The sequence below is a fragment of the Antedon mediterranea genome, chromosome 2 (assembly GCF_964355755.1).
Source record: "Antedon mediterranea chromosome 2, ecAntMedi1.1, whole genome shotgun sequence".
NCBI lineage: Eukaryota > Metazoa > Echinodermata > Crinoidea > Comatulida > Antedonidae > Antedon > Antedon mediterranea.
In genome coordinates, this window is record NC_092671.1 from 15,572,516 (window position 1) to 15,594,321 (window position 21,806).

At 33.1% G+C, this 21,806-nt stretch overlaps 2 protein-coding genes across 3 annotated transcripts in view; one reads left to right on the forward strand and one right to left on the reverse strand.

Annotated features, from left to right (window-relative positions):
- Nucleotides 1-520: 520 nt before the first annotated feature.
- LOC140040554 (ras-related protein Rab-11A-like) lies at nt 521-11,585 on the reverse strand. The gene is made up of 7 exons (XM_072086581.1): nt 11,403-11,585; nt 11,113-11,239; nt 8,776-10,430; nt 6,178-6,373; nt 5,263-5,456; nt 4,043-4,123; nt 521-3,917 (listed from the first exon to the last, which is right to left on the reverse strand). The coding sequence occupies exons 3-7, from the start codon at nt 8,813-8,815 to the stop codon at nt 3,778-3,780; spliced, it is 651 nt and encodes a 216-aa protein (XP_071942682.1). The 5' UTR covers nt 8,816-10,430; nt 11,113-11,239; nt 11,403-11,585; the 3' UTR covers nt 521-3,777.
- A 293-nt stretch (nt 11,586-11,878) lies between these two features.
- LOC140040558 (uncharacterized) overlaps nt 11,879-21,806 on the forward strand; it is a 31,309-nt gene continuing 21,381 nt past the window's right edge. For both annotated transcript variants that reach the window (XM_072086586.1, XM_072086587.1), the window contains exons 1-11: nt 11,879-11,938; nt 15,598-15,663; nt 15,822-15,922; nt 16,057-16,146; nt 17,968-18,086; nt 18,375-18,485; nt 18,938-19,019; nt 20,084-20,151; nt 20,449-20,517; nt 20,754-21,137; nt 21,298-21,456. In XM_072086586.1, the coding sequence (XP_071942687.1) occupies nt 15,617-15,663; nt 15,822-15,922; nt 16,057-16,146; nt 17,968-18,086; nt 18,375-18,485; nt 18,938-19,019; nt 20,084-20,151; nt 20,449-20,517; nt 20,754-21,137; nt 21,298-21,456 (1,230 nt within the window). In that variant the 5' untranslated portion in view covers nt 11,879-11,938; nt 15,598-15,616. The remainder of the gene's footprint in view (nt 11,939-15,597; nt 15,664-15,821; nt 15,923-16,056; nt 16,147-17,967; nt 18,087-18,374; nt 18,486-18,937; nt 19,020-20,083; nt 20,152-20,448; nt 20,518-20,753; nt 21,138-21,297; nt 21,457-21,806) is intronic.

Sequence of the window (21,806 nt, forward strand, 5' to 3'; positions counted from 1 at the left end):
AATACCTGTCGCTATTCATTACAATGACTTGCTTTTCTTAATCTATAATTTCAAACCTGCTACTTGCATGTCTTTGTACATTCAGTTGGATATAATAATTCACATCTTGTTTAATGTGAGCATACAGTGTTATTGATTATTGTTTTTTCCCTAGTGTACATATAGGTGTCAATACAGCACTTGTTTATGCTAGAGCACTGCGCAGTTTGATTTGTATTAAAAATACAGGTAGTACCATTGTTGTATGATACATCGTAGTACGATTCTAGATGATGCCTTTAATATTTGTAAAAAGACATGGCGTGTCATACTTATCCTATACTTTAGTTACAAACAATACTTGGGACAAGTCTAGATGCATTGTTTTTTTTTTTAATGTGCATGAGATAATACATGAATAAGTTTCATACTACATGGCGTGTCATACTTATCCTATACTTTAGTTACAAACAAAACTGAAGTTGTTGCCACTTGTAAATGGATACTAAAAACGTAGAAAGATACTTGGGGCAAGTCTAGATGCATTGTTTTTTTTTTTTTAATGTGCATGAGATAATACATGAATAAGTTTCATACTACATGGCGTGTCATACTTATCCTATACTTTAGTTACAAACAAAACTAAAGTTGTTGCCACTTGTAAATGGATACTAAAGACGTAGAAAGATACTTGGGGCAAGTGTAGATGCATTGTTTCTTTTTTTAATGCACATGAGATAATACATGAATAATTCTCATACTTGAAAATCCAGGTTAAGTTATAAAACATGCCTGGTGGGCATATAAAAGGTTTGGATTGTCGCTATCGAGTATGGTAAATTGGAAACGATAGCAAAATAATAAAAAACATCATTCTTGAAGCTACTTCAATTTATTTAACTGAAACATGTAGACTGTTCAATCATGAAATTACAAATTCAATTATTGTTTACTAATATTTTCAAAGGTTTCTACATTGAATATAGGATGTATATATATATTTTTTATTTTGGAATTCACAGTAATCATTTTTATAGCAAAACAATATTTTACTAATATCACCCTCTGTGTAATAATGGAATATATGTTACTACTATGAAACCCCCCCTTTATTAGTAGACTTTTCCATGTAATAAAAACATGGATAATTTGTTCACAACAAAAATATATATTTATTTATCATGACAATTGGAAAAAACAAATAAAATGACAGTCCTCGAGACATAATTGAGAATTAACACTTGGAATAATAACTGTATTATCTATTATCATTTATGAACATCAGCATTTTAGACATCACTTAACACGCATGTACATAAATTCATTCATCGGCTAGAATGTTAACTTCTAAACCGACTAGAAATTTTAAGTCTTTATTTTTACAAAACTTGTACAGTTTTAATGTACAGTAAATAGTCTACAAAAATCAACAGAAATTGCTAATATAATCGTAACAACAAAAATGACAAAAAACAATAAATTAAAAATATTTTGGATTTCTCTATTAAATGTTCCGGGAATAATACTTTGCAATTGCCTCATACGTAACGGATGTTTTTGGAAATAATGCATACCGTACATTGTTCATTTACGTAACTTAGAATAAAACAATTTAGCACTACAAATACAAATATCTACAATTGATTTTTAACAGAATTGACATGACAAGCCATTTATGTTGGTAGTGAACATTAGGGTATGCAAACCTATCTATCTACCTATCAAAAATGTTATTGCAAAAATTATTTTTAGGACACAAAAATAACTTGGTTTTAAAGTAGGTATTTAAGAAATGCGTACTGCTATTTTATATTTCATCATAGACTATGTAGTAAGCCTAGATTGAAAATTGTCAATAGTATTAACCATGTTAAATTGCAAATGTTTGTTGCACCTTTTCGTTCACATCAATCTATGTTGTCGGTCTTTGGTCCATAAAATATAACTGTACCACAAATTTTAAACTACCTGTACTGAATAATCTAACAGTTTGGTTGTTCTTCTAATGACATAAATATCGGAATGAGAAATGGGACCAAATGTTTGTAAAAGAAAATACTATACTCAAGTACAGTAAACAACAGACATCCAGCCAGATACTGGAAATGGGTCAACTATGGGAAGGGGGTGGGGTTTAGATGCAACTAGAGGACCAAAAATGTAGTTGGTTAGCCTTCTTTTAAACCAAAAACACTGCATTTCTGACAAAGCAAGAAGCCTTATGACTGATAAATACTGATCGAGTTGCAATGTATGTATGGTAATGACAATTTAAGATGTAAAATTCATAATAAGGGCTTACAATGTAATGAGTTTAAAATTCACTTTACATGGTTTATCCATTTATTTACACTGGACTGTGATTTTACAAAACTACCTTCAGTGGATTTGGGAACAAATAAAAAGTGAAACAAATAACAGAATTTGTATACAATATTTATCAGTATTATTATTCAGGATTTGTTTTTAAAATCAAGTAGCAGTATTTATTGCATTTAATTAACATACAATATTAATTAATTAGTGAAGAAAGCTCTATAATACACCAAATGCCTGATGATCCACAATCAAAAAATACTAAATGAAAAACAAAAATCATTTTTTATATACTCAAGGCTAGAATAGTAGAATTATACAAATTAAATAAAAATAGTGTATTAGGTGGTTATACTGTGTTTTGTGGCTGTTGTTGTTCTCATTAAACTATTATATGCCAGCAAATTTACAAGCACTGGGTATTGCTTTACAGGAGTGTGTATATTTGTCAAGCTAGATACTAAGATACCAAGGCTAAGTCAATGCTTTGTAATATTTTATTCTGGGGCTTGTTTTAACAGCTAGCATGTTTTTCTGCAGAAACAGAAAACTGTTTTTGAAATGCATATTTCAACACAATCATTGTAAGGTTGACATTCAAGTACTGCAACACATACGCAATTAACTGTGTGTTAGCAATAACCTGTCATGTCAATGATCCAAACAATCTTGTTTGTACATTTACTATGCAAATTGCAAACAGTAACATACTTTATGTGTACTTATGTTTTCTTTAGCCACTACATAGACAAATATCGTAATATAAGCGGCAAAGGGAAGAATTACATACATTCAGGTTTAACACCCAGAATCTTGTACCAAACATCTAGTATATCAGTCTAATTAAACACCACTTTCAAATTTCAGTATTTCACTAGTTTATGTCTGCAAGGAAAAAACATATTATTGGTGTAATTTTTAAACAGAGAGTTACAGTAAATGTTTGTTGTGCATCAAAATCTGTTTTTAACTTGAAACATTCAACACAAGTAAAAAAAAACAATAACTAATATATACTGATAATTATACAATATTATTGTGCAATGATTAACAACCAAAAATTATATAAAAATAAAAAAAACAAAAAAATAATGGACAGGCCGATAAATATCGTGGACCAATTCCATAACCATCAGTTGAAGGTTCCATTAATTATCCCATTTTCTTTCCTAAATTTATTGTTCCATTTTCATTGAATCCTGTAGGTGTAAGGTGCTTGTGTGGGTTCTGCTGGCTGCGAAACACAACGGTGATAACGCCAACAGTTTGGCACGCAATATTCATCCACTTCAGTACCACATCCATTTACTATATACAAATTTATCTGGATCTGGTAACTCCTTATACAAACGCAACTCGCGTCATTATTTGTAGCGATATTAATCTGCTACAATTAATAGTTGATGTGATCATAGATGTTTTTGTTTCCACAATGCAATAGGATTCTATTATTGACAGATTCAAGAATATAATTGATTAAGCTTATGATTGGCAGCATGGTCTTTTTTTAGGTTCATATGGTTGTGTTGGGGGTATTTTTATAGGTTCCACATCATCAGTTGGCGACCCATCTCCGTTACCACCATCTCTGATGTTCTTTTGTGATACAATCTTATAGATATCTGTAAAGAAAAAGTATATTTTTCTAACATTATCAGTTGTTTGTGCATTTTTGTTTTATCAACCATATTTCACATATTTCCTTAGGTTCAACTACAGTATCAAATATCACAATTATCTTTTATACCTGTTAAGATTTGATGAAATGCCTGTTCCACATTCGTTGAATCCAAAGCTGAAGTCTCAATAAATGATAATTGATTCTTTTCTGTAATAAAGACAATTTTCATAATATATGTTAATCCATGGATGCGTACGACTTTTTAAATACATGCCTTAGTTTGAACATGTTAATAATCCTATTGTATTAGAGCTCAAGAACCATGCTATCTTATCTTGAACTAGTATGAACTTCATGTAATTAACATAAATTATTATACTGCCGTCGTATAATTACATATTGATTAAAGTATAAGTAGCATAGTATGTGTGTATAGATATCAGCAAATTAATTTGGAAGTGTAAAGTCCCTTTTGGTGCATTCTATTAGTAGTTATACTAGTAGATCAAGTTAAAATATTCAATGAACTTTGATAACATATGGCTATGGAACCAAACAGCCAGACCTAGTGATGTGCTTTTGAGCTCTTGCTTAAAGATCTATTTTGGATTGGCCAGACTTAGCCTTTGAGCTCTTGCTTGAAGGTCTACGGTATTTTTGATTGGCTTAGGTTGACAGTTCATTGATAAGTATTCACACTGACTCAGTCACATGATGCAAAAGGCAAATTTAATACACTAAATTGTATTTCAATTTGTATGTAAAATGAAGGGAATAAAATGATAAAATGAAGGGAATAAAATGGTAAAACGAAGGGAATAAAATGGTAAAATGAAGGGAATAAAAATGATAATATGAAGGGAATAAAATGGTAAAATGAAGGGAATAAAATGGTAAAATGAAGGGAATAAAAATGATAATATGAAGGGAATAAAATGGTAAAATGAAGGGAATAAAATGGTGAAATGAAGGGAATAAAATGATAAAATGAAGGGAATAAAATGATAAAATGAAGGGAATTAAAATGATAAAATGAAGGGAATAAAATGGTAAAATGAAGGGAATAAAATGGTAAAATGAAGGGAATAAAATGGTAAAATGAAGAGAATTAAAATGATAATATGAAGGGAATAAAATGGTAAAATGAAGGGAATAAAATGGTAAAATGAAGGGAATAAAATGGTAAAATTAAGGGAATTAAAATGATAATATGAAGGGAATAAAATGGTGAAATGAAGGGAATAAAATGATAAAATGAAGGGAATAAAATGATAAAATGAAGGGAATAAAATGGTAAAATGAAGGGAATAAAATGGTAAAATGAAGGGAATAAAATGGTAAAATACCTGCAAAACTTCTGGCTTCATCTGTGGGTACTGCACGTAGATGTCGCAAATCGCTCTTGTTACCTACTAACATTATAACAATATTGTTGTCAGCGTGATCACGTAGTTCTTTTAACCATCGCTCAACGTTTTCATATGTTAGATGTTTAGCTATATCATATACAAGTAAAGCTCCTACAGCTCCTCTATAGTATCTAATAAAAATATTAATGAAAATAATGTAAATCATCATATAAACATGGAAGTCTGGTAAGCATATGGTTGGTTGAAAAATATGTCGGCATCTTCGAGATGAAAATATGCCTTTGGAACTTAAAAGACGGAAATAAACAAAAGTGAATGTAAAGTGACCTTGAAAAAAAAAAAATAGCATCTGAAAATTTATGACAATAAAAGATTGCGAGCTGTTAATTGGTTTCAGACAGAAAAATTGAAATAATAACAAAGTCTGATATTGCAATGTAATGTATGCAGTAACAACCATAATAAAATATGAGTGTTAAAAATGTTCAAATACTACAATCATGTGATATAAATCTATTGAAGAATGTGGAGGAAAGTGTTACAGTGTATGAACTTAATTAAGATACAGATTTAGCAAGCTGTAGCAGTACTGTAATATACAAAACACACAAAAACCTGAACTTTGCCCTTTGGGGTCATGAAACAAGGAAGTTGTATTGAGAAATCCAGCATTATAAAAAAACTATTTACATAATATTTTACTTAAGCAGAAACATGTCATTGTTATGCAGGAGGCCGATTTCAATTCATTAATAAATAATAGAATAAAAAAAACATTTTTAGAAACATCTTTCAGTTTAATTTCCCATTGTATCCATTCATGTGTAACTGATGCTGTCTCTTCTCAGACAGATCTTTGAGATCAAGAAAACACAGTAAGGCAATACTTACGCACTAGTTATGGCTCGATAACGTTCCTGACCAGCCGTGTCCCAAATTTGAGCTTTTATCGTTTTTCCATCAACCTGAATACTCCTAGTAGCAAACTCAACACCAATGGTGCTCTTACTTTCAAGATTAAATTCATTTCTTGTAAACCTTGATAAAAGATTACTTTTACCTACACCAGAATCTCCAATGAGAACAACTGTGGCAAAACAAAAATTGTTTGATAATATTAAGAATTAGTGCACAGTAATCTACAGTATATAAAATGAATCCAAAAGAAAATTAAAGTAAAAGAGTTTTCAAATTATTTAACATTGAATAAATAATAAAACAATGTCAATTTGCCATGGAAACCATCAATGAATAGGTACACACAACAGGTATCTGGTTTCATTATATAAGGAAATGATGTCACACCCATTTTGTACAGTAATACATTTTATTTTCTCTATGAAAATAAAACAGTTATTACCCTTCTTTATGCTTCACTTATTATTATGAATAAATGGATCTGTAAAAGAATTTAAAAGGACAAAACCTGTTGAGTAAGTGGTGGTTGGCGCTTTAGAATACGATGACTTAATCCATGAGAAGTCGATGAATCAGGATGGTTTTACTACGTGTAACCATTCAAGCTTGGGAAATACCCATTGCTTATCACTCATCATTTATCAAACTACTAAACCACACAAAAGGGATTGCCAGTTTACAGTACGATACAGGTCATTACAATATAGTATTAGTATTATAATACTATCAATTTGTTTTGCATACTTCACTGCAGTCAGGCCGGTTTAACAGTTACTTCAAATTGAAAACTACTGTATTACAGTAACCTATTAGTAAAACTGAACACCAGTCTGTCAAACTTTTAATCAGCATAAACTACAGTATCATTACTTTTTATAAAGCATTTTGTACAGTTAATTGAATTAACAATTTATTACTGGTATCAGTTTACTTTTTAATAATTATATATTTTAAATCCATTCTATTAGTGGTGGGTTTTATAAAATACCGTAGTTCCTCGGGTATAATCCCACCTCGGGTATAATCCCACCCCCGACTTTACGATTACCTTCGCAAGCTAGCATATCCCGGGCAAAGTCCCAGTGTATAATTTAACATTAGGCCAGAGGTGGGCCTAGGCTTACTGTAGCTAGCTAGGCCGACGTCAATTTCTCACCAAAAAAATAGAGTAATTTCTCTGAAATTGGCTGACTTAAAACTCATCAAACATTGTTAAGTTGAATACAACTAAGGCTAGCATGCCCTGATCGTCACGTTCTGTTCATCCTTTCGCCGTCGTGTACATATTCTTTCTTGTTGTTTACACTACTGTGCATGCTTGATTACCGTAAAAAAAACACCGCCCTCTATACCGACCGGCTTGTGCAGCAGTAGAGTTTGTGTCACATGCAACAACATGCGATCTACACAGCAGAGAGCTCGAGCGTGTGGGTGAACATGGAGAACTTGTATGATCGAGTTCATGTCGATTTAGGAAGCTAGGCCTAGATCACATTAGGGTATTTTTTAAGTAGAAATCTCGGGGAAAATCTATACGGTAGGCATAGCACAGTTAAGACCAATTAGGCCGCCTAGGCCTACCTAGATGGCCTGGCCGTATAATTGCTAGGCCTACATCGGAATATAGCTTTTAGATAGCCTAAATCGTAGCTAGAAGAAATATCGTCATTTTCAGTTCATGCAGCGGGAAATCCCCGGGTATAGTCCCACCTCCCAAATTCGGGCAAATTTTACGTACAAGGGGGGTGGGATTATAACCGGGGAACTACGGTATATAAATAGTGTACAGTACAGGGTAAGGTAGGAAGCTTTTGACTAGGAGTACACAGGGGCGGATCCAGCATTATAGATTAGGGGGGGCTACAATAATAATAAAAACGATCAGTCATATTGCAGAAAAATAAAAATAGTCATTATTTTATTTTTTTTTAATATATGGCTATTTAATTTTAAGGGGGGGCCTAAAGCCTGTTTAGCCACCGCCTAATTCCGCCCCTGGTACAGTATATTTAGTACTACTAACTTACTAGGTCTTAGGATTAATTAAAGCGATTTTAACCCACCACTCTAAAAAAACTACTTGTTACTAAAATTAATATTATTTTTGGATGAGCCCAACAACAAAAAGGTAGGATGCCTACCACTTTCATTTATTTAGAAATATTTATTCAGGGAGGTGAAAAAATAATTTTGTCACCTCCCTGATTTATTTGAATCAACAAGTAACCACCTTCACATAACTTTCAAAATAGGCCTACCTAGGCCTATAATTCTAAAAGCAAATAATCAACATAACTAATCAAACAGTATTATTAACTTATTAAGCTAGGCTAGGTAGGCCTCACAACAATACCAAAACACTAACCCAGACAGGCCTCCACCTCTACATTTTTGTCCCGTATCTTTGCGGAAATGTAGGCCTCAACCGCGGTCCGGATTTTGCCACCCAAGCCTAGCTCATTCATAACATTGTATACAACAACGTAAACATAGTTTTCAAAAGACAAACGTTTCACGTAAAAAATAACACAAATGTTTTTAATAATCGTTCAACGTATTTTATGAAATTACCTTTAAATAAATAATCATATTCATCGTCTTTGGTACCCATCTTTTTAGCGACTACACTGTAAGCTTCCAACAACTCCTTTCACCTACAACTTCCGGATTCAAAAACCCGTTAGTTTCACAGATCAACAATGGTAGGTGAATATACCGGAGGAAAAATAGTCAAATATTTTATTGCAATAATACTTTTATAAAATATATGCTCTATAAATGTAGCTGTTCAAACGTCGATGCCTAAGATTTTGTGTGATATTTTGTATGATTCATTCACTTGAATTTTAGATGACGTTCACATCGACGACAGCAGATATGGCGGAGTTCAATTTCTAAACGCCCCTTTTTCTAGTTCACTGCGCATGCAGTGACGTAATCTGTACGCAGCAATTGAAGTAACTGCCCCGGATGTATAACAATAGACAAATTATGCAGTAAATTTATAAAAACAAATTCCCTTTGTTACTTTTCTTTCCTTTAGAAATTATTGTAGGCCTAATAATAGGACGGAAATCTGCATTGATAATACTACGTGCTCAATTCATATAAAACACATTAATGGTTTTATGATAATGCTTATTTTATAAAGTATCGTCATAGTTTATTTGTTTTATCTCATTTAAAATACCTACGATTATCATGCAAAACACAGCAACTTATGTAAAACGTGTACACGAGAAGTTACTATTGATTCTCTTTCAAAAATGTTTCTTAACATCTGGAATGCAAATAACATAAACATACTAGAATAGTACAATGTTTTAGGCCTACTACATTTATTACGTGACAGACTTAATATTGAAAACTTTTGGGCAGATGCATTATATTTTGTACAACAAATACCATTCATTTTTGTTCCCCATGAAACTTTTTTAAAGATGATCAATCACTGTGATCTCTAACTGTTTAAATAATGTTTTATAGTAGAATAATATGGTGTGCTTCGCAAGTGGCCTCGGACATCATTGTGGCCAGGATGGTTCGTTTGTTTCCTTTTGAGGTACGTCCCGGAACATCCGATCATGTCCACCATTACTGCTACACAAGCGAAGAGTAAACATAGCTGTAAGCATATCACAACCACCAGGTATTTAAAACCATTATGGTGATTGTCTCGCAAAATAAATTTGCCTCTTCTATGACGAATTTTCCAAAAATTGCATATTATTTTAGGAAAAAATGTTCTGTAAAATTAATTCCTAAAATTCTAATACTGTATTTCATAATAAATAACATACATTTAGGCTCGACGGTAAATGTATCATTCAATCATAATTTTAGGTGATGTTGTATTCGGGTCCTTGCATAAGTAAACAATTTCGCGTTTAGGTTACGCAATGCGCAATTCATTTAGGCCTATTTATAAAAACCCGGAAACAACTGAAAATACATCACTTTCGTGCCTATGAATAACTAGAAATAGAAACCCATTTCAATAATTAAATCAACATTTTAAAAACTAGGACAACACAATCCAAACTCATCCTCCTTAAGTGTTCTGATAGCTTAGGTTTTTGCCGTATGGATCAGAGCGCACCCAAACGTAATCGTAACGTTTACGTTGTTCATAAAAATAGCAACCAGCCATACAACAGCAACATACAACGCCCACGAACGTAACGAAACTGACAATGCTAACAGCTACCACAACTATTAACCATACTCTGAAAATGAAAGTATATTCACATTATTATTATTATTATTATTTCATTTTATGTGTTTAAAAATTATAATATATTATTTATTAAATGATGCGTTTCTTTCGTTTCCACATTAATCAACACACATCTTCTTTCTTGGATGAGGACATGGCAAAATCAGCATGTCATGTTACAAGAGTAGTCAAAACAATAGGCCTATAGATTATCTAATAAAAATCCTAGAAAGTAGGAAACATTTTGCCATTTTGTTCCCTGACTGACTACTCTTTAGAATTTTAGAGGCCAATTAGGCTTAAAAATATTGTCTCCCACCCCTGACAAAAAATGTTGTTTGTTGAATATGCCATTTTCTAATGTCATTATTAACTTGAACCAATTGGATGGTAAAAATAATTTTTTAAATTGACAGTGCCGTCCAATGGAGGTTTTTGCTTGATAATTATTTTGTCTTTTCATATAGTGGTATAAGTAGTAGTATTAGGTCTTTTTATGATACCAACATTTTTAATTTTAATATTAAATAACGAATTATTGTTCATGTTTTTGGACCATCATCTTTGATATTACACTTAGGCCTATGGTTATGGTCATTTTTATTTGTTCGCCGCTCTGTCTATGTCTTATCTGTCGTTCGTTGTCGATCGTTTCTTTAATAAAAAAGAACATTTTTTTAAATTGAACTTACTCGTATGATTCTACACAACATGAATCATGGTTATTGATTTTACAGCACTTTGTTTCTGACGGTGAATCATCTGGTCGTGGACAAATAGGAACGGTAAAACCGTTCGGACATTGGTCAGACAGAGTATCTATACAAAAAAAAATGCATTTGGAAGCAGATATAAATGTAGCGAAAAAGTCATTAACCTTTTCATATTGTACGACGAAACTAGATCTGTTCCGATAATGTACTAGGCTAATATATACTGTACTATAATTATTAATAAACTGGTGCCTTAATATAGAAGTTACCTGTAATCAAAATGAATATCACGATGCATATTGGAACGAATTTCATCTTTCTTTGTTGTATTTAAAGTTAACAAATATATACGACGTTTTTAAACAAGAGAGTGTTCTAACAAGGAAGTAAAACAGAAAATATAAGTTTACTGTACTCACATCTTCCTGTTATTCGAGAGTACGCTTCACTGCACCACCGAGTTCGAAATACAGTAAGTAAGTAAGTAGAAGGACGCCACCTTTTTATCGTCGGCTTGTAATTAGATCATTATTATCATTTTACAACAATATTTTGTAAGTTTATTTATATTTTTTAATAAGAAATAAATATTTAAAAATAAAAGCAACCTTTTTTATTATATTATCTATTATTTCAGTGAATATTTGATATGATTATCTTATTATAAAAAAAAAAAAAAAAAACAATGTTGAAAAGACAAACCGGTCACTTTTAAATTTTGTAAAAACGTCATTGAGTTGTTCGTCGTCGATGGTGTTGGTGCGGTGGATCGTCAGATAGATAGGCCTAGGACATATAGGCCTAGGTGAGTTACTAAATTGCGTATAATATGAACTTTTTCTTAATTTTACAATAAGCGTACATGATGGGAGAAAAGTTTAGGTTTGAATTATGGTAACCATAGGCCTAGCTAAGCCCTAATTAGTAATAATAATTATAAATCTATCGATTGGTTGGTCTTTTTTAAAAATCTTTATGCCTAGGGCCTAGGCCTAGCAGTAGCTAGCTGCCCTAGGGCTATGGCTAGGGCGGCCTAATACTAATTATAGCTAGGCCCTGGCTGGCTGTGATGGCCTATCTATTTAATTATAATATCACCTAGGCTAGACCTGAGCTTATTAGGCCTGAGTAGGGCGCTACTGCAGTTTCGCACCACACCGTGGTATCTTCGATTTCTCACCTAAACTTTCGTTTTTTACACTCACAACATAATATTATGTAACATGTTTATACGATTCGACCACTTACGAAGTAATTTTTTTAAAATAACAATACTTTTCAAAACATTTTAAACAATACTGAACTCGCTGTCAACACACTGCGAAATGTTCGCCATCTTATATTTATCACTTAATTGCCAGAATTTATGCTTCATTTTACCCCAAAAATTGTAGAAACTATAGAGGGCAGTGTTATAAACGCTTACACATATAGGCCTACCCTATTTAGTTTTGAAAAGCAAGAAATGTTTTCAGCTGGCGAAATAAAGGTTAAATTAATATTTAATTGTTAGTATTACTATTAATATTTATATCGCCGTGCTGGGGTAGCACTAACATTTCATTTTGTTTAGCCATTTGGCGAAAGTCAAAATATTTTTTTTAGTCAAATCAGTTTATCTATAGTCAAACTGGCTAAAGTCAAATTTTTTTATTTAGCCAAATGAATCGGTTTATAGCCAAAATTTAAAATTTTTGAAATATAGTGGTAAAAACATTTTAGTCAATTTATCTATGTCAACAGGTCTATACACTGTTCCCTGAAGATTTTTGTAAGGCATTGAGATAAAGAACCATGCCTAAATCACTGTATGATTAAAAAAAATATTTTTTTTGTATTTTTTTTACATGATCAAAACAATTGTTCAAATTGTTTTTTAATCATACAGCATTCATACAGTTATCAATTTAATAAGAAACATTTTACAGTTTTCTGAAATCCCCTGAACGCTATGTTACTTTTGTTTTTTACGCTTGGCTGGTCATGTTTGCGTGTGACGGCTTCCATGGCGTACCAGGCGAAAATCGTGTCCTAGAATCACTCAGAATCACCGCCGCGCAGCCGGTTAATGTTTTTAAATTGGGTATGCTCAAGAGGTGCGAAAGTGCAGAACCACCGGCCTAGGCCTACATAATTATGTACAACAACGCAACGGTCTATCGTATGCTAAAAATATTGAGGAAAATTCCTAGCAAACGAACACTTGTATCGTTGTTAAACGTAAGATAATATAGGCCAAAGCACAGAGTACACGTACGTCAAGGCTGCGCCGAAGCGTTTCTGTCAGGGCGAGAAATTTATCCCAATTATTATTTATTTACACAACACAGAAGCCGGCGGCCGGCCCCGCTCAGATGCACGTGTGTGTTTAGCTAAATCCCCGTTAGACTCTACCATTTCCCGCATGTTGTTTTGTTTACACTGACGCACGAGCGAAGTTTATTAAGGGTAAAATATGAAACTACATTAAATTGGAAGACTCTAAAATGCATAACGCATACATTTTTCATTTCGATAAGATTAAGACGTCATTCATCGAAGATACTATACAGTAATGTTTCTTTTTAATCTGAAAAGTACACCCCTATCGAAATATAGACAATCCCGGTAATTAGCCGACCGTCGGCTACGTAGTCGATCGTTTGTGCAGCGCACAACACGTGATAGTTTGGGTAGACTTCATCATCCATGTGTCGTGTAAAGTCTGTCTCTCTGTGCAGTCTACCTCTGCTATCTCCATCTTCGAAATAACAAAGAGACGCCTGGTACACCGAAACAAGTTGACGAAAAATGGAGCTTGAAGTAAACAACGTGATAACGAACAAAATAAATGCTTGGAGATCGACAAATGGACCTTTTAGTTGGACTTTATGCTTTCGCCAAAATGATTATTGAATTATCTATTTTATCATATGTCATCGCCAAAATGGCTAAAGTAGCCGTTTTATTTTTCGCCAATCTAGAAACGTTTTCGCCCATGGCGACTTGGCGATCGGCCAGTGCGAGCATAGCCGTGGTTAGGATTCCGGCACCGGAACTCAACTGCCCACCATTAGGGAATCCGACACGCTATTGTGCATGCCCAGAGCTCTCGGAAGTGAATTATAGCTTGTGCCACACACCACACTAGTACCTGAGAGGATTTACTGTAGCCTATTTAGTCGTTGCGCGAGCAAGAGAGCGATGGATAAAACTTGGCCTAGGCCATACATGAATTAATAATTAAAATACGACTACTTCACGCATTAAAATAATTATTATGATATTAATAAGAATCAGTATCTATCTACCGTAAGAATCGTAATGCTGTAGTAGCATTGCGACCCCCAGTTTTTTAAACATCCACGCGGTGGCTGCCGTCAACAAATTAACTTGTGATTGCATGTTATGTACAGTTATAATGCGTTATATGAAAAATCATAAATCTAGTCAACTCATGTAATTATATAATTCATAATTATATGAAGTTTATATATGAATGAAGCAACCACTTTTTAATTACAAAATAAATAGGCCCACTGGTCACGTCTAGCTGGTAGGCCTAGCCTATAGTATTTACTATTAGTGGATCCCGTATTAGTTGGCATCTACGCTAGTTCGCCCCGTGGCGGAGCTATGAAATGATCCATCGCTGTTGATAAAGTATAGAGTCGCCGATTACCGGCTCTCTGGGCATGCGCAACAGCGTTTCGGATTCCCTAACGGTGGGCAGTTGAGTTCCGGTGCCGGAATCCTAACCACGGCGTATTTATATTAATGGTTCCTATCAATGTTTTATGTACGGACTCATATCGTCGCCGTTTTGATATGTACAGCTGGTTCTTTATAAAACCACTCTAATTTGCAGTTTAAAAATAAAAACAGAAAATAAAACATACATTGATTTCTGGCAATTTTCTGAATCTAAAATGGCCACAGTTCAATCGAAGTTTTCGCGAAAAAAGGAGTTGTTTTGAAAGGCATTTTTATTGTGATAAAGGTAATATAACGGTGGCTAAATCATGGGAACATGTTACATAATGGCCCAAAATTGTATGATGTGAGTGCGAGAAAAAAATGAAGCAAGAAATCGAAGATATAACAGTGTGGTGCGAAACTGCAGTAGCGCCCTGAGTAGGCCTAGACTAGCCTACCTAGCTTCTTAATCTTACTAATTAATAGCATGGTGGTCTGGCTATAATTTGTGTATGATTTGACAAATCATTGATTTGAAACATTTTTTTTCAACTTAAATTTAAAATTTGAATCAGGCCCATGGCCATGGGCCATACATAGCCTAGGCCCTAGATAGGCTAGTATGCAACAAAATATCTTATGCAGTATTACTATTATAGGCTATTTATTTTGATGAGAAAAATCAAATGGCAAATGCCTATTCTATAACATTCAGATAATTTACTTTCTTCTTTATTATCATAGATAGGGTAGCCTAGTAGGTTTCAGTTTTGGATTATTTTTTTCCAGGAAGAAAATTGTTTAAATAATGGATAACGTTCACGTTGCTATACGTGTTCGTCCTCTAATAACAAGGTCAGTGAATTTTCATAATTTGTCTATTTTATATATATTGTGTATATTTATACTCTGAGATTTACTTCATACAGTATGTGAATATTTATCAAAACCTTTAAGAAATGGAAAGTCTAACGATTATTTGATAATTGTTTTATTTGAATTTAATGTTATAGGGAATCCAGTCATGATACAAACTTACATTGGAAGGTGGAAAATAGTACGATATATCAAGTAGATTCAAAGAATAAAAATGTTGGAAAACCCTATACTTTTGGTAGGTCTTCTGTTCGAAACAGCAAATATGTATGTTGTTTGTTCATTTAAACTAAAAGAAGAGTGTCAATTTATTTTTATATTATCTGATTTTGTTTAGATCTCACAAATTGAATTCTGTTCATTTTGTTTCAGATTATGTTTTTCATATGGGACAATCAACAAATGATGTATATTCACAAGTTGCAGAGCCTATTATAGAATCAGCTATGGATGGATATGATGGTACTATAATAATATATTATATAACACCCAAATAAATTCCTTCCTGGCGTGCAATAGTACGCACTATTGAATTGTTATTCAATAGTACCTTTTTTCTCTATTTTTCATGTACATAAAACCTTTTTTAAATATAACATTTACTATATTATAAAAAACCTAATATATATATATAATTGTTTTGCAATCACCTAATTGAAATATAACCTTTCATCATTCACCTCATGTCATTATTTGTACCATTACACTCATAAACATTCATTATTTGTATAATATGATGAAAATGAGTAATTAAAGATGTATTGTCCCCCTGAAAAAATAATTTTTGTTGAATATGCCATTTTAATGTAACATAATAGTTATCAACTTTGACCAAAAATTGGATCGGAAAAAAAATGTATGTACCTAAAAAAATGTCAAATTGGCTGCCAGCCCAGGGCCGTAGCCAGGATCTGTCAAGGGGGGGTTCGGACACTAAATATTTAGTGCATCAGGCCCCACCCCCAGATGCGAAGCGAATTTTGTTAAATGACACCCCTAGATGGCCGGAAAAGACACTCTCATGCAGCATTCTACCAATGAGCAAAAAGATTGTACTTTTTTCCTCCTTCTCAAACACGTCGATAATTTAAAGGACGATAACTATTTGTTGCCGTATGTTAGATGCGCGTGCTCTGTGCGGAACCGCCGCTTGTTTGATCATTTACTCCGTATTTTGTTTTGCGTTCAAGTTCAATGCGAACGTACATCTAGGAGCAGCCCCGAAAAAAGCACACTGGTTGAAGGTAAATGCTATTTGCTAGCTCTATCTATAATATTTATTTACAGCAATTTGTTGAGGAATACAAATATGTAAATAGGTGATATTGATACATTTTAGTACGCATCGGCTGGTGGTCTAGAAAAAAATAATCGGATGCCATAATGTGAACTACAGTACTTGATACCATAGATATTATAGTGTAAAATATTAATATTCACTATAATCCTCTATGATACATAGTCACACATAAATACTGATGTACGTCGGAAGGCTATATACTTTATGCATGCTGCCTGACTGCCAGTGATCTAAACAATTATAGGTACGCAGTTGTCTGGCGGTGTCCTTTGTACGAATCGTTCGTGCCCCAGTTCGCTATGAAACGTGTCAATATCATGTTACATGCAGGGACCAAACATTTATTTTTCAGGTTAAAATCGGCAATTCATTTGCAGCTTTTAGAAATTTACAGACACGTATCGCTAGTTGACGCTCATACAGAGAAGAAGGTTCACGAACAAGTTTACGAATTTTTCAATTTACAAACAACTTTTTGTACTGTGGGGCACGTATTTGGAGGATTTTTGGAGATGAGGGTGAGGTATTGGGCATGTCGGGGATGGGGGTTCGCAGTCGGTTAAGGGGGTTTCGCTGTAAAGGGGGAGGTTCGCCCGAACCATAAAAACCCCCCCTGGCTACGGGCCTGCAGCCAGTGGGTTTTTGGTTGAATTTAGCCATTTATTTTATCGTTTTATAAGTGAAAGCATTTTTTTTTTGTTTTTTTTTTCTACAGAAGGGTTTAACTTTTTTAAAACTACAAAATAACATATTCAAAGTCTGATTTAATTAATCTTCATGTTTTTGGGGGACAATACATCTTTAATCTATTGCTTTTTTTTACTGTACACAATTCAGTCAAAATGCTGACATGACATACACAAAGATATACAGTAATGTCACTGTGTATCATAACCCTACCACCACACATTAGAATCTTTGTCTGACTTTTACTATACAAACCTCTTGTTGCTAATACTATTGTTGTTTATTTGATGTTAAAGGTACTATTTTTGCCTATGGGCAAACATCCAGTGGCAAAACGTTCACAATGCAGGGTAATGCGAGTATACCTGGAATAATTCCAAAGGCAATTCAACAAATTTTTAATACCATTGACCAGGTAGGATGAACTTCAAATAAAAATAATTTAGACACTCTGATCTTTGATTAAATTATATTTGTTTTTACATTTCTTGTGTGTACTGTAATATAAAAATATATTTATTTTCAACCAATGGCACTTTTTGACAGCTCTTGGGTTGTATTTATTTATAATGATTTTTTTCTTTTTGAAATCTATAATTTTTATAATAAATTAATTCAGAATTTTAGGATATCAGATACTGTATATACAAAAAACATGAATTCTTGGTTTTTTTAAGGCATTAACAAAGAATGTTTTTTATAGTCAACTGATAGAGAGTACCTATTGCGAGTTTGTTACATGGAGTTGTACAATGAAGTCATCACAGATCTTTTGTGTAAAGATGGAAAGGGGCTAAACATCAGAGAACAAGAGGTAAATGAAATAGTATGTGGTAGAAATACAAGCCATTAACAATATGTATATTTGCATTTATTCTATGTAAATGCTATGAAGAAATGCACTCATGCCTGATGAATTATTCTTCTCCAATAAGATAACATCAAATTCAAATTATTTGCCCCATTTCACTCATAAACATTCAATAATTATAATGAAGGTTTATGAGTGCAATAGGGCAAATAATTTTATGAGGTGAAAAATGAAAGGTTACATTTTCACGAGGCGAATCTGAATGAAAATAGATCATTTCATCTTTCCCCGAATTAAATTACAACATCGTCATGTGTTCTGGCTACTCACTGTGACCCACAATCGTCCAATCAAATGACAAAAATCGAATTAGGTGTGCTATAAAAAGATAACCAAAAGTACATTTTTATTATAGACATAATTCACCTAAGTATAATGTATATCTTTTCTTGTAGAAACGTGTGTTTGTTAGTGGTTTGACTGAAGAAGTTGTTAATAATGCGGATAAGATAATTGACCTATTAAAGAAAGGGGACCGTAAGTTTACAGTAACCTCTTTTTTAACAGTTAAAAAATGTATCTAATCTGGTAGAAGATATGTCAATACACACCTAGGTTAACTCTGTTTTATACACGTAAAGCTGATCATAATCATATACTAAGTTATAGTGTGATGTCCCCAAATATGGTAGTGATATGACTTTATCGTGTCTATATATAGGTACATCACATTTTTTTGTCACATAAAGTTTGATAGTGTTGACAGAGCTTTACATCCATTAACCACGATATAACTCTGATAGCTTTCAGATGTACTGTGCATCCAATGTAACTTTAAAATGATACATTAGTTAGTCAAACAATTCCCATTGGTGGTATCTCAGATGTTTAACCGGTATATGTTGCGCTAGAACAGAACTGCGAGGTAACTCTGATAGTGGAAAGAGTGTGAAACATAGCTTAATACCATATATCCTCTTGTATAATCCCACCCCCATTGAACACGAGATTGGGCACACTTTGGAGGGTGGGACTATACCTGGGGAAACCCTGGTTCAGGAAAAAGATGTAAAAAGAAAAGTATTTCTTGTAAAACCTCATCTAAACTGGCTAGAGAGCCTACATCCAGACGAAAAGTCAATACTGCAACTATACCTAGGGATGTGCCTTACAAAGAATAGGGGGTTAGACCAGAAGTGGGATTAAACCAGAGGACATACGGTATAGAGTTCTGCGGTGTGACGTCACAACGATAGATGGCGCTGCGTGGTTGCAAGCCAACCAAAAAATGTGTTCAACACTACTATACTATGTTGATAAACTATATACATCTGTATTTCTATAAAATTATGTATCTTAGCTTGATTTTTTTTTAACTTAAACTGTAGTTGAAGAATAAATAGATTATTAAAAACAAATATTTAATGATCTTTTGAAATCTTAGTTTGTTTTTATTAATAATTATTAAGTTTTAAAATGACTAATCAATAAGCCTATTCCAAACCATTGGAGTCACTCGGGCTGGTTGCATGCAGCACCACCTACCATCGTGACGTCAGCACAGCAGAACTCTATGTATCATTATCAACCTTTTTTTACAGAACAACGACACGTCGGACGGACAAATATGAATGAACATAGTAGCAGATCACATACTATTTTCTGTATTGTAAGTCATTTATTTGATAAAAGTTATTTTTTAGACATATAATTGTACAATAATTCATTGAATTCTGGCCTGTATTTATGATTTTAAGTGGCTCGTAATATTGAATATTCTATATTATATTTTCCCATTCTGGGTAACATTCATTGATAACAGAAAGAGAATTTGGTTGGAAGTTCATGATTCATCTATCTACTTGTAGATTTCAACCACATCCACTCCATTGCATCAATACTTTTTCCTATTGTACTATATGCCTACTGTATTTGCTAGATCTTAATATTTCATTCTAATTCATAGGTTATTGAATCACGTGAAAGAACCAATAATCGCCAGTCATATGATGGAGCTGTTAAAGTTTCTAGACTAGTAAGAATACAATAACTTTCTAAATTATTTTAACTAGAACAGAATGAAACAAAGTTTTAAAGTAGTTTATGTCGGTTTTTGTTGGCTAAAATCTGTTTTGAATGAGTCTTAAATTTATCTAAAATGTTATTTTATGTTTGAAGAATCAAGGAACTTGCCAATGATTATAAATCATTCTGATAATCATAATCATACAGATATATAAATAGTACTAACAAAAAGTTGTTTTTTTTTAGAACCTTGTTGATTTGGCTGGTTCTGAGCGAATAAATGAAACAAAAGCAGAAGGTGTGCGTTTGAAAGAAGCATGTAACATCAACAAGAGTTTGTTTGTATTGGGACAAGTGATCAACAAGCTTAGCTCTGGATCAGATTATATTCCCTTCAGGGACTCAAAGCTGACTCGAATCCTGCAACCATCACTTGGAGGCAATGCAAAGACTGCCATAATTTGTACTGTCACACCGGCAGCCATCGATCAGACGCATAACACGCTTCAGTTTGCCAGTCGGGCCAAGACCATCAAGAACAAACCAGAAATGCATGAAATCTTGTCTGATGAGGCGTTGCTAAGACGATACAAAAGTGAAATTGAAAACCTCAAAAAACAAATTGATCAGGTAATTCATTTTTTAAAAAAGATTATGGATTGATAAGTCCAATCTTAACATAGGTTATTTGTCAGGTAATTCATTTAAAAAAGATTATACGGATCTAGTCCAATCTTAACATAGGTGTTTGTTGATTAGATTTTTACCGTTTATATAATATTATTCTCAGTTTGATAAACAGGATAAACTAAAAGATGGTTGGCAATCTCTAGAGAATGAAAAGAGACAAATGGCAGAGGAAAATCAAAAACTGATTGAAGCTAGAAATCGTTTGGAAACAATGGTTATATCAGGCCAGGGTGAATCCATTCCGAAGAGCAAGAAAAGGGTAAGATTTAAAATAAACAATTGATACCATACTGATGTTGATATAGAAGCCACCTCTGACACAAAATGATCAATTCCCAATACATTTTAGTTTCCATATAACCTCACTCCCTATTTACTTTACCAAATTTAATTTTCAAGGGTGGGTTGTCCTTCCTATTAGTAAGGTATAATGCATACATTTTGTAAAGCTTTGTTACTGAGGTAATCATATAAAGAATTGTAAAGGTAGAAATTGTATTATATTTCTGTTAAATCTTAATTACAAAAGATTTTGTTATTTAGGAGGTTTGTTTGCTATGTGAGCCAGTTTCATTTTAGAAAAATCCAATTTTGAACACACTCTAAATA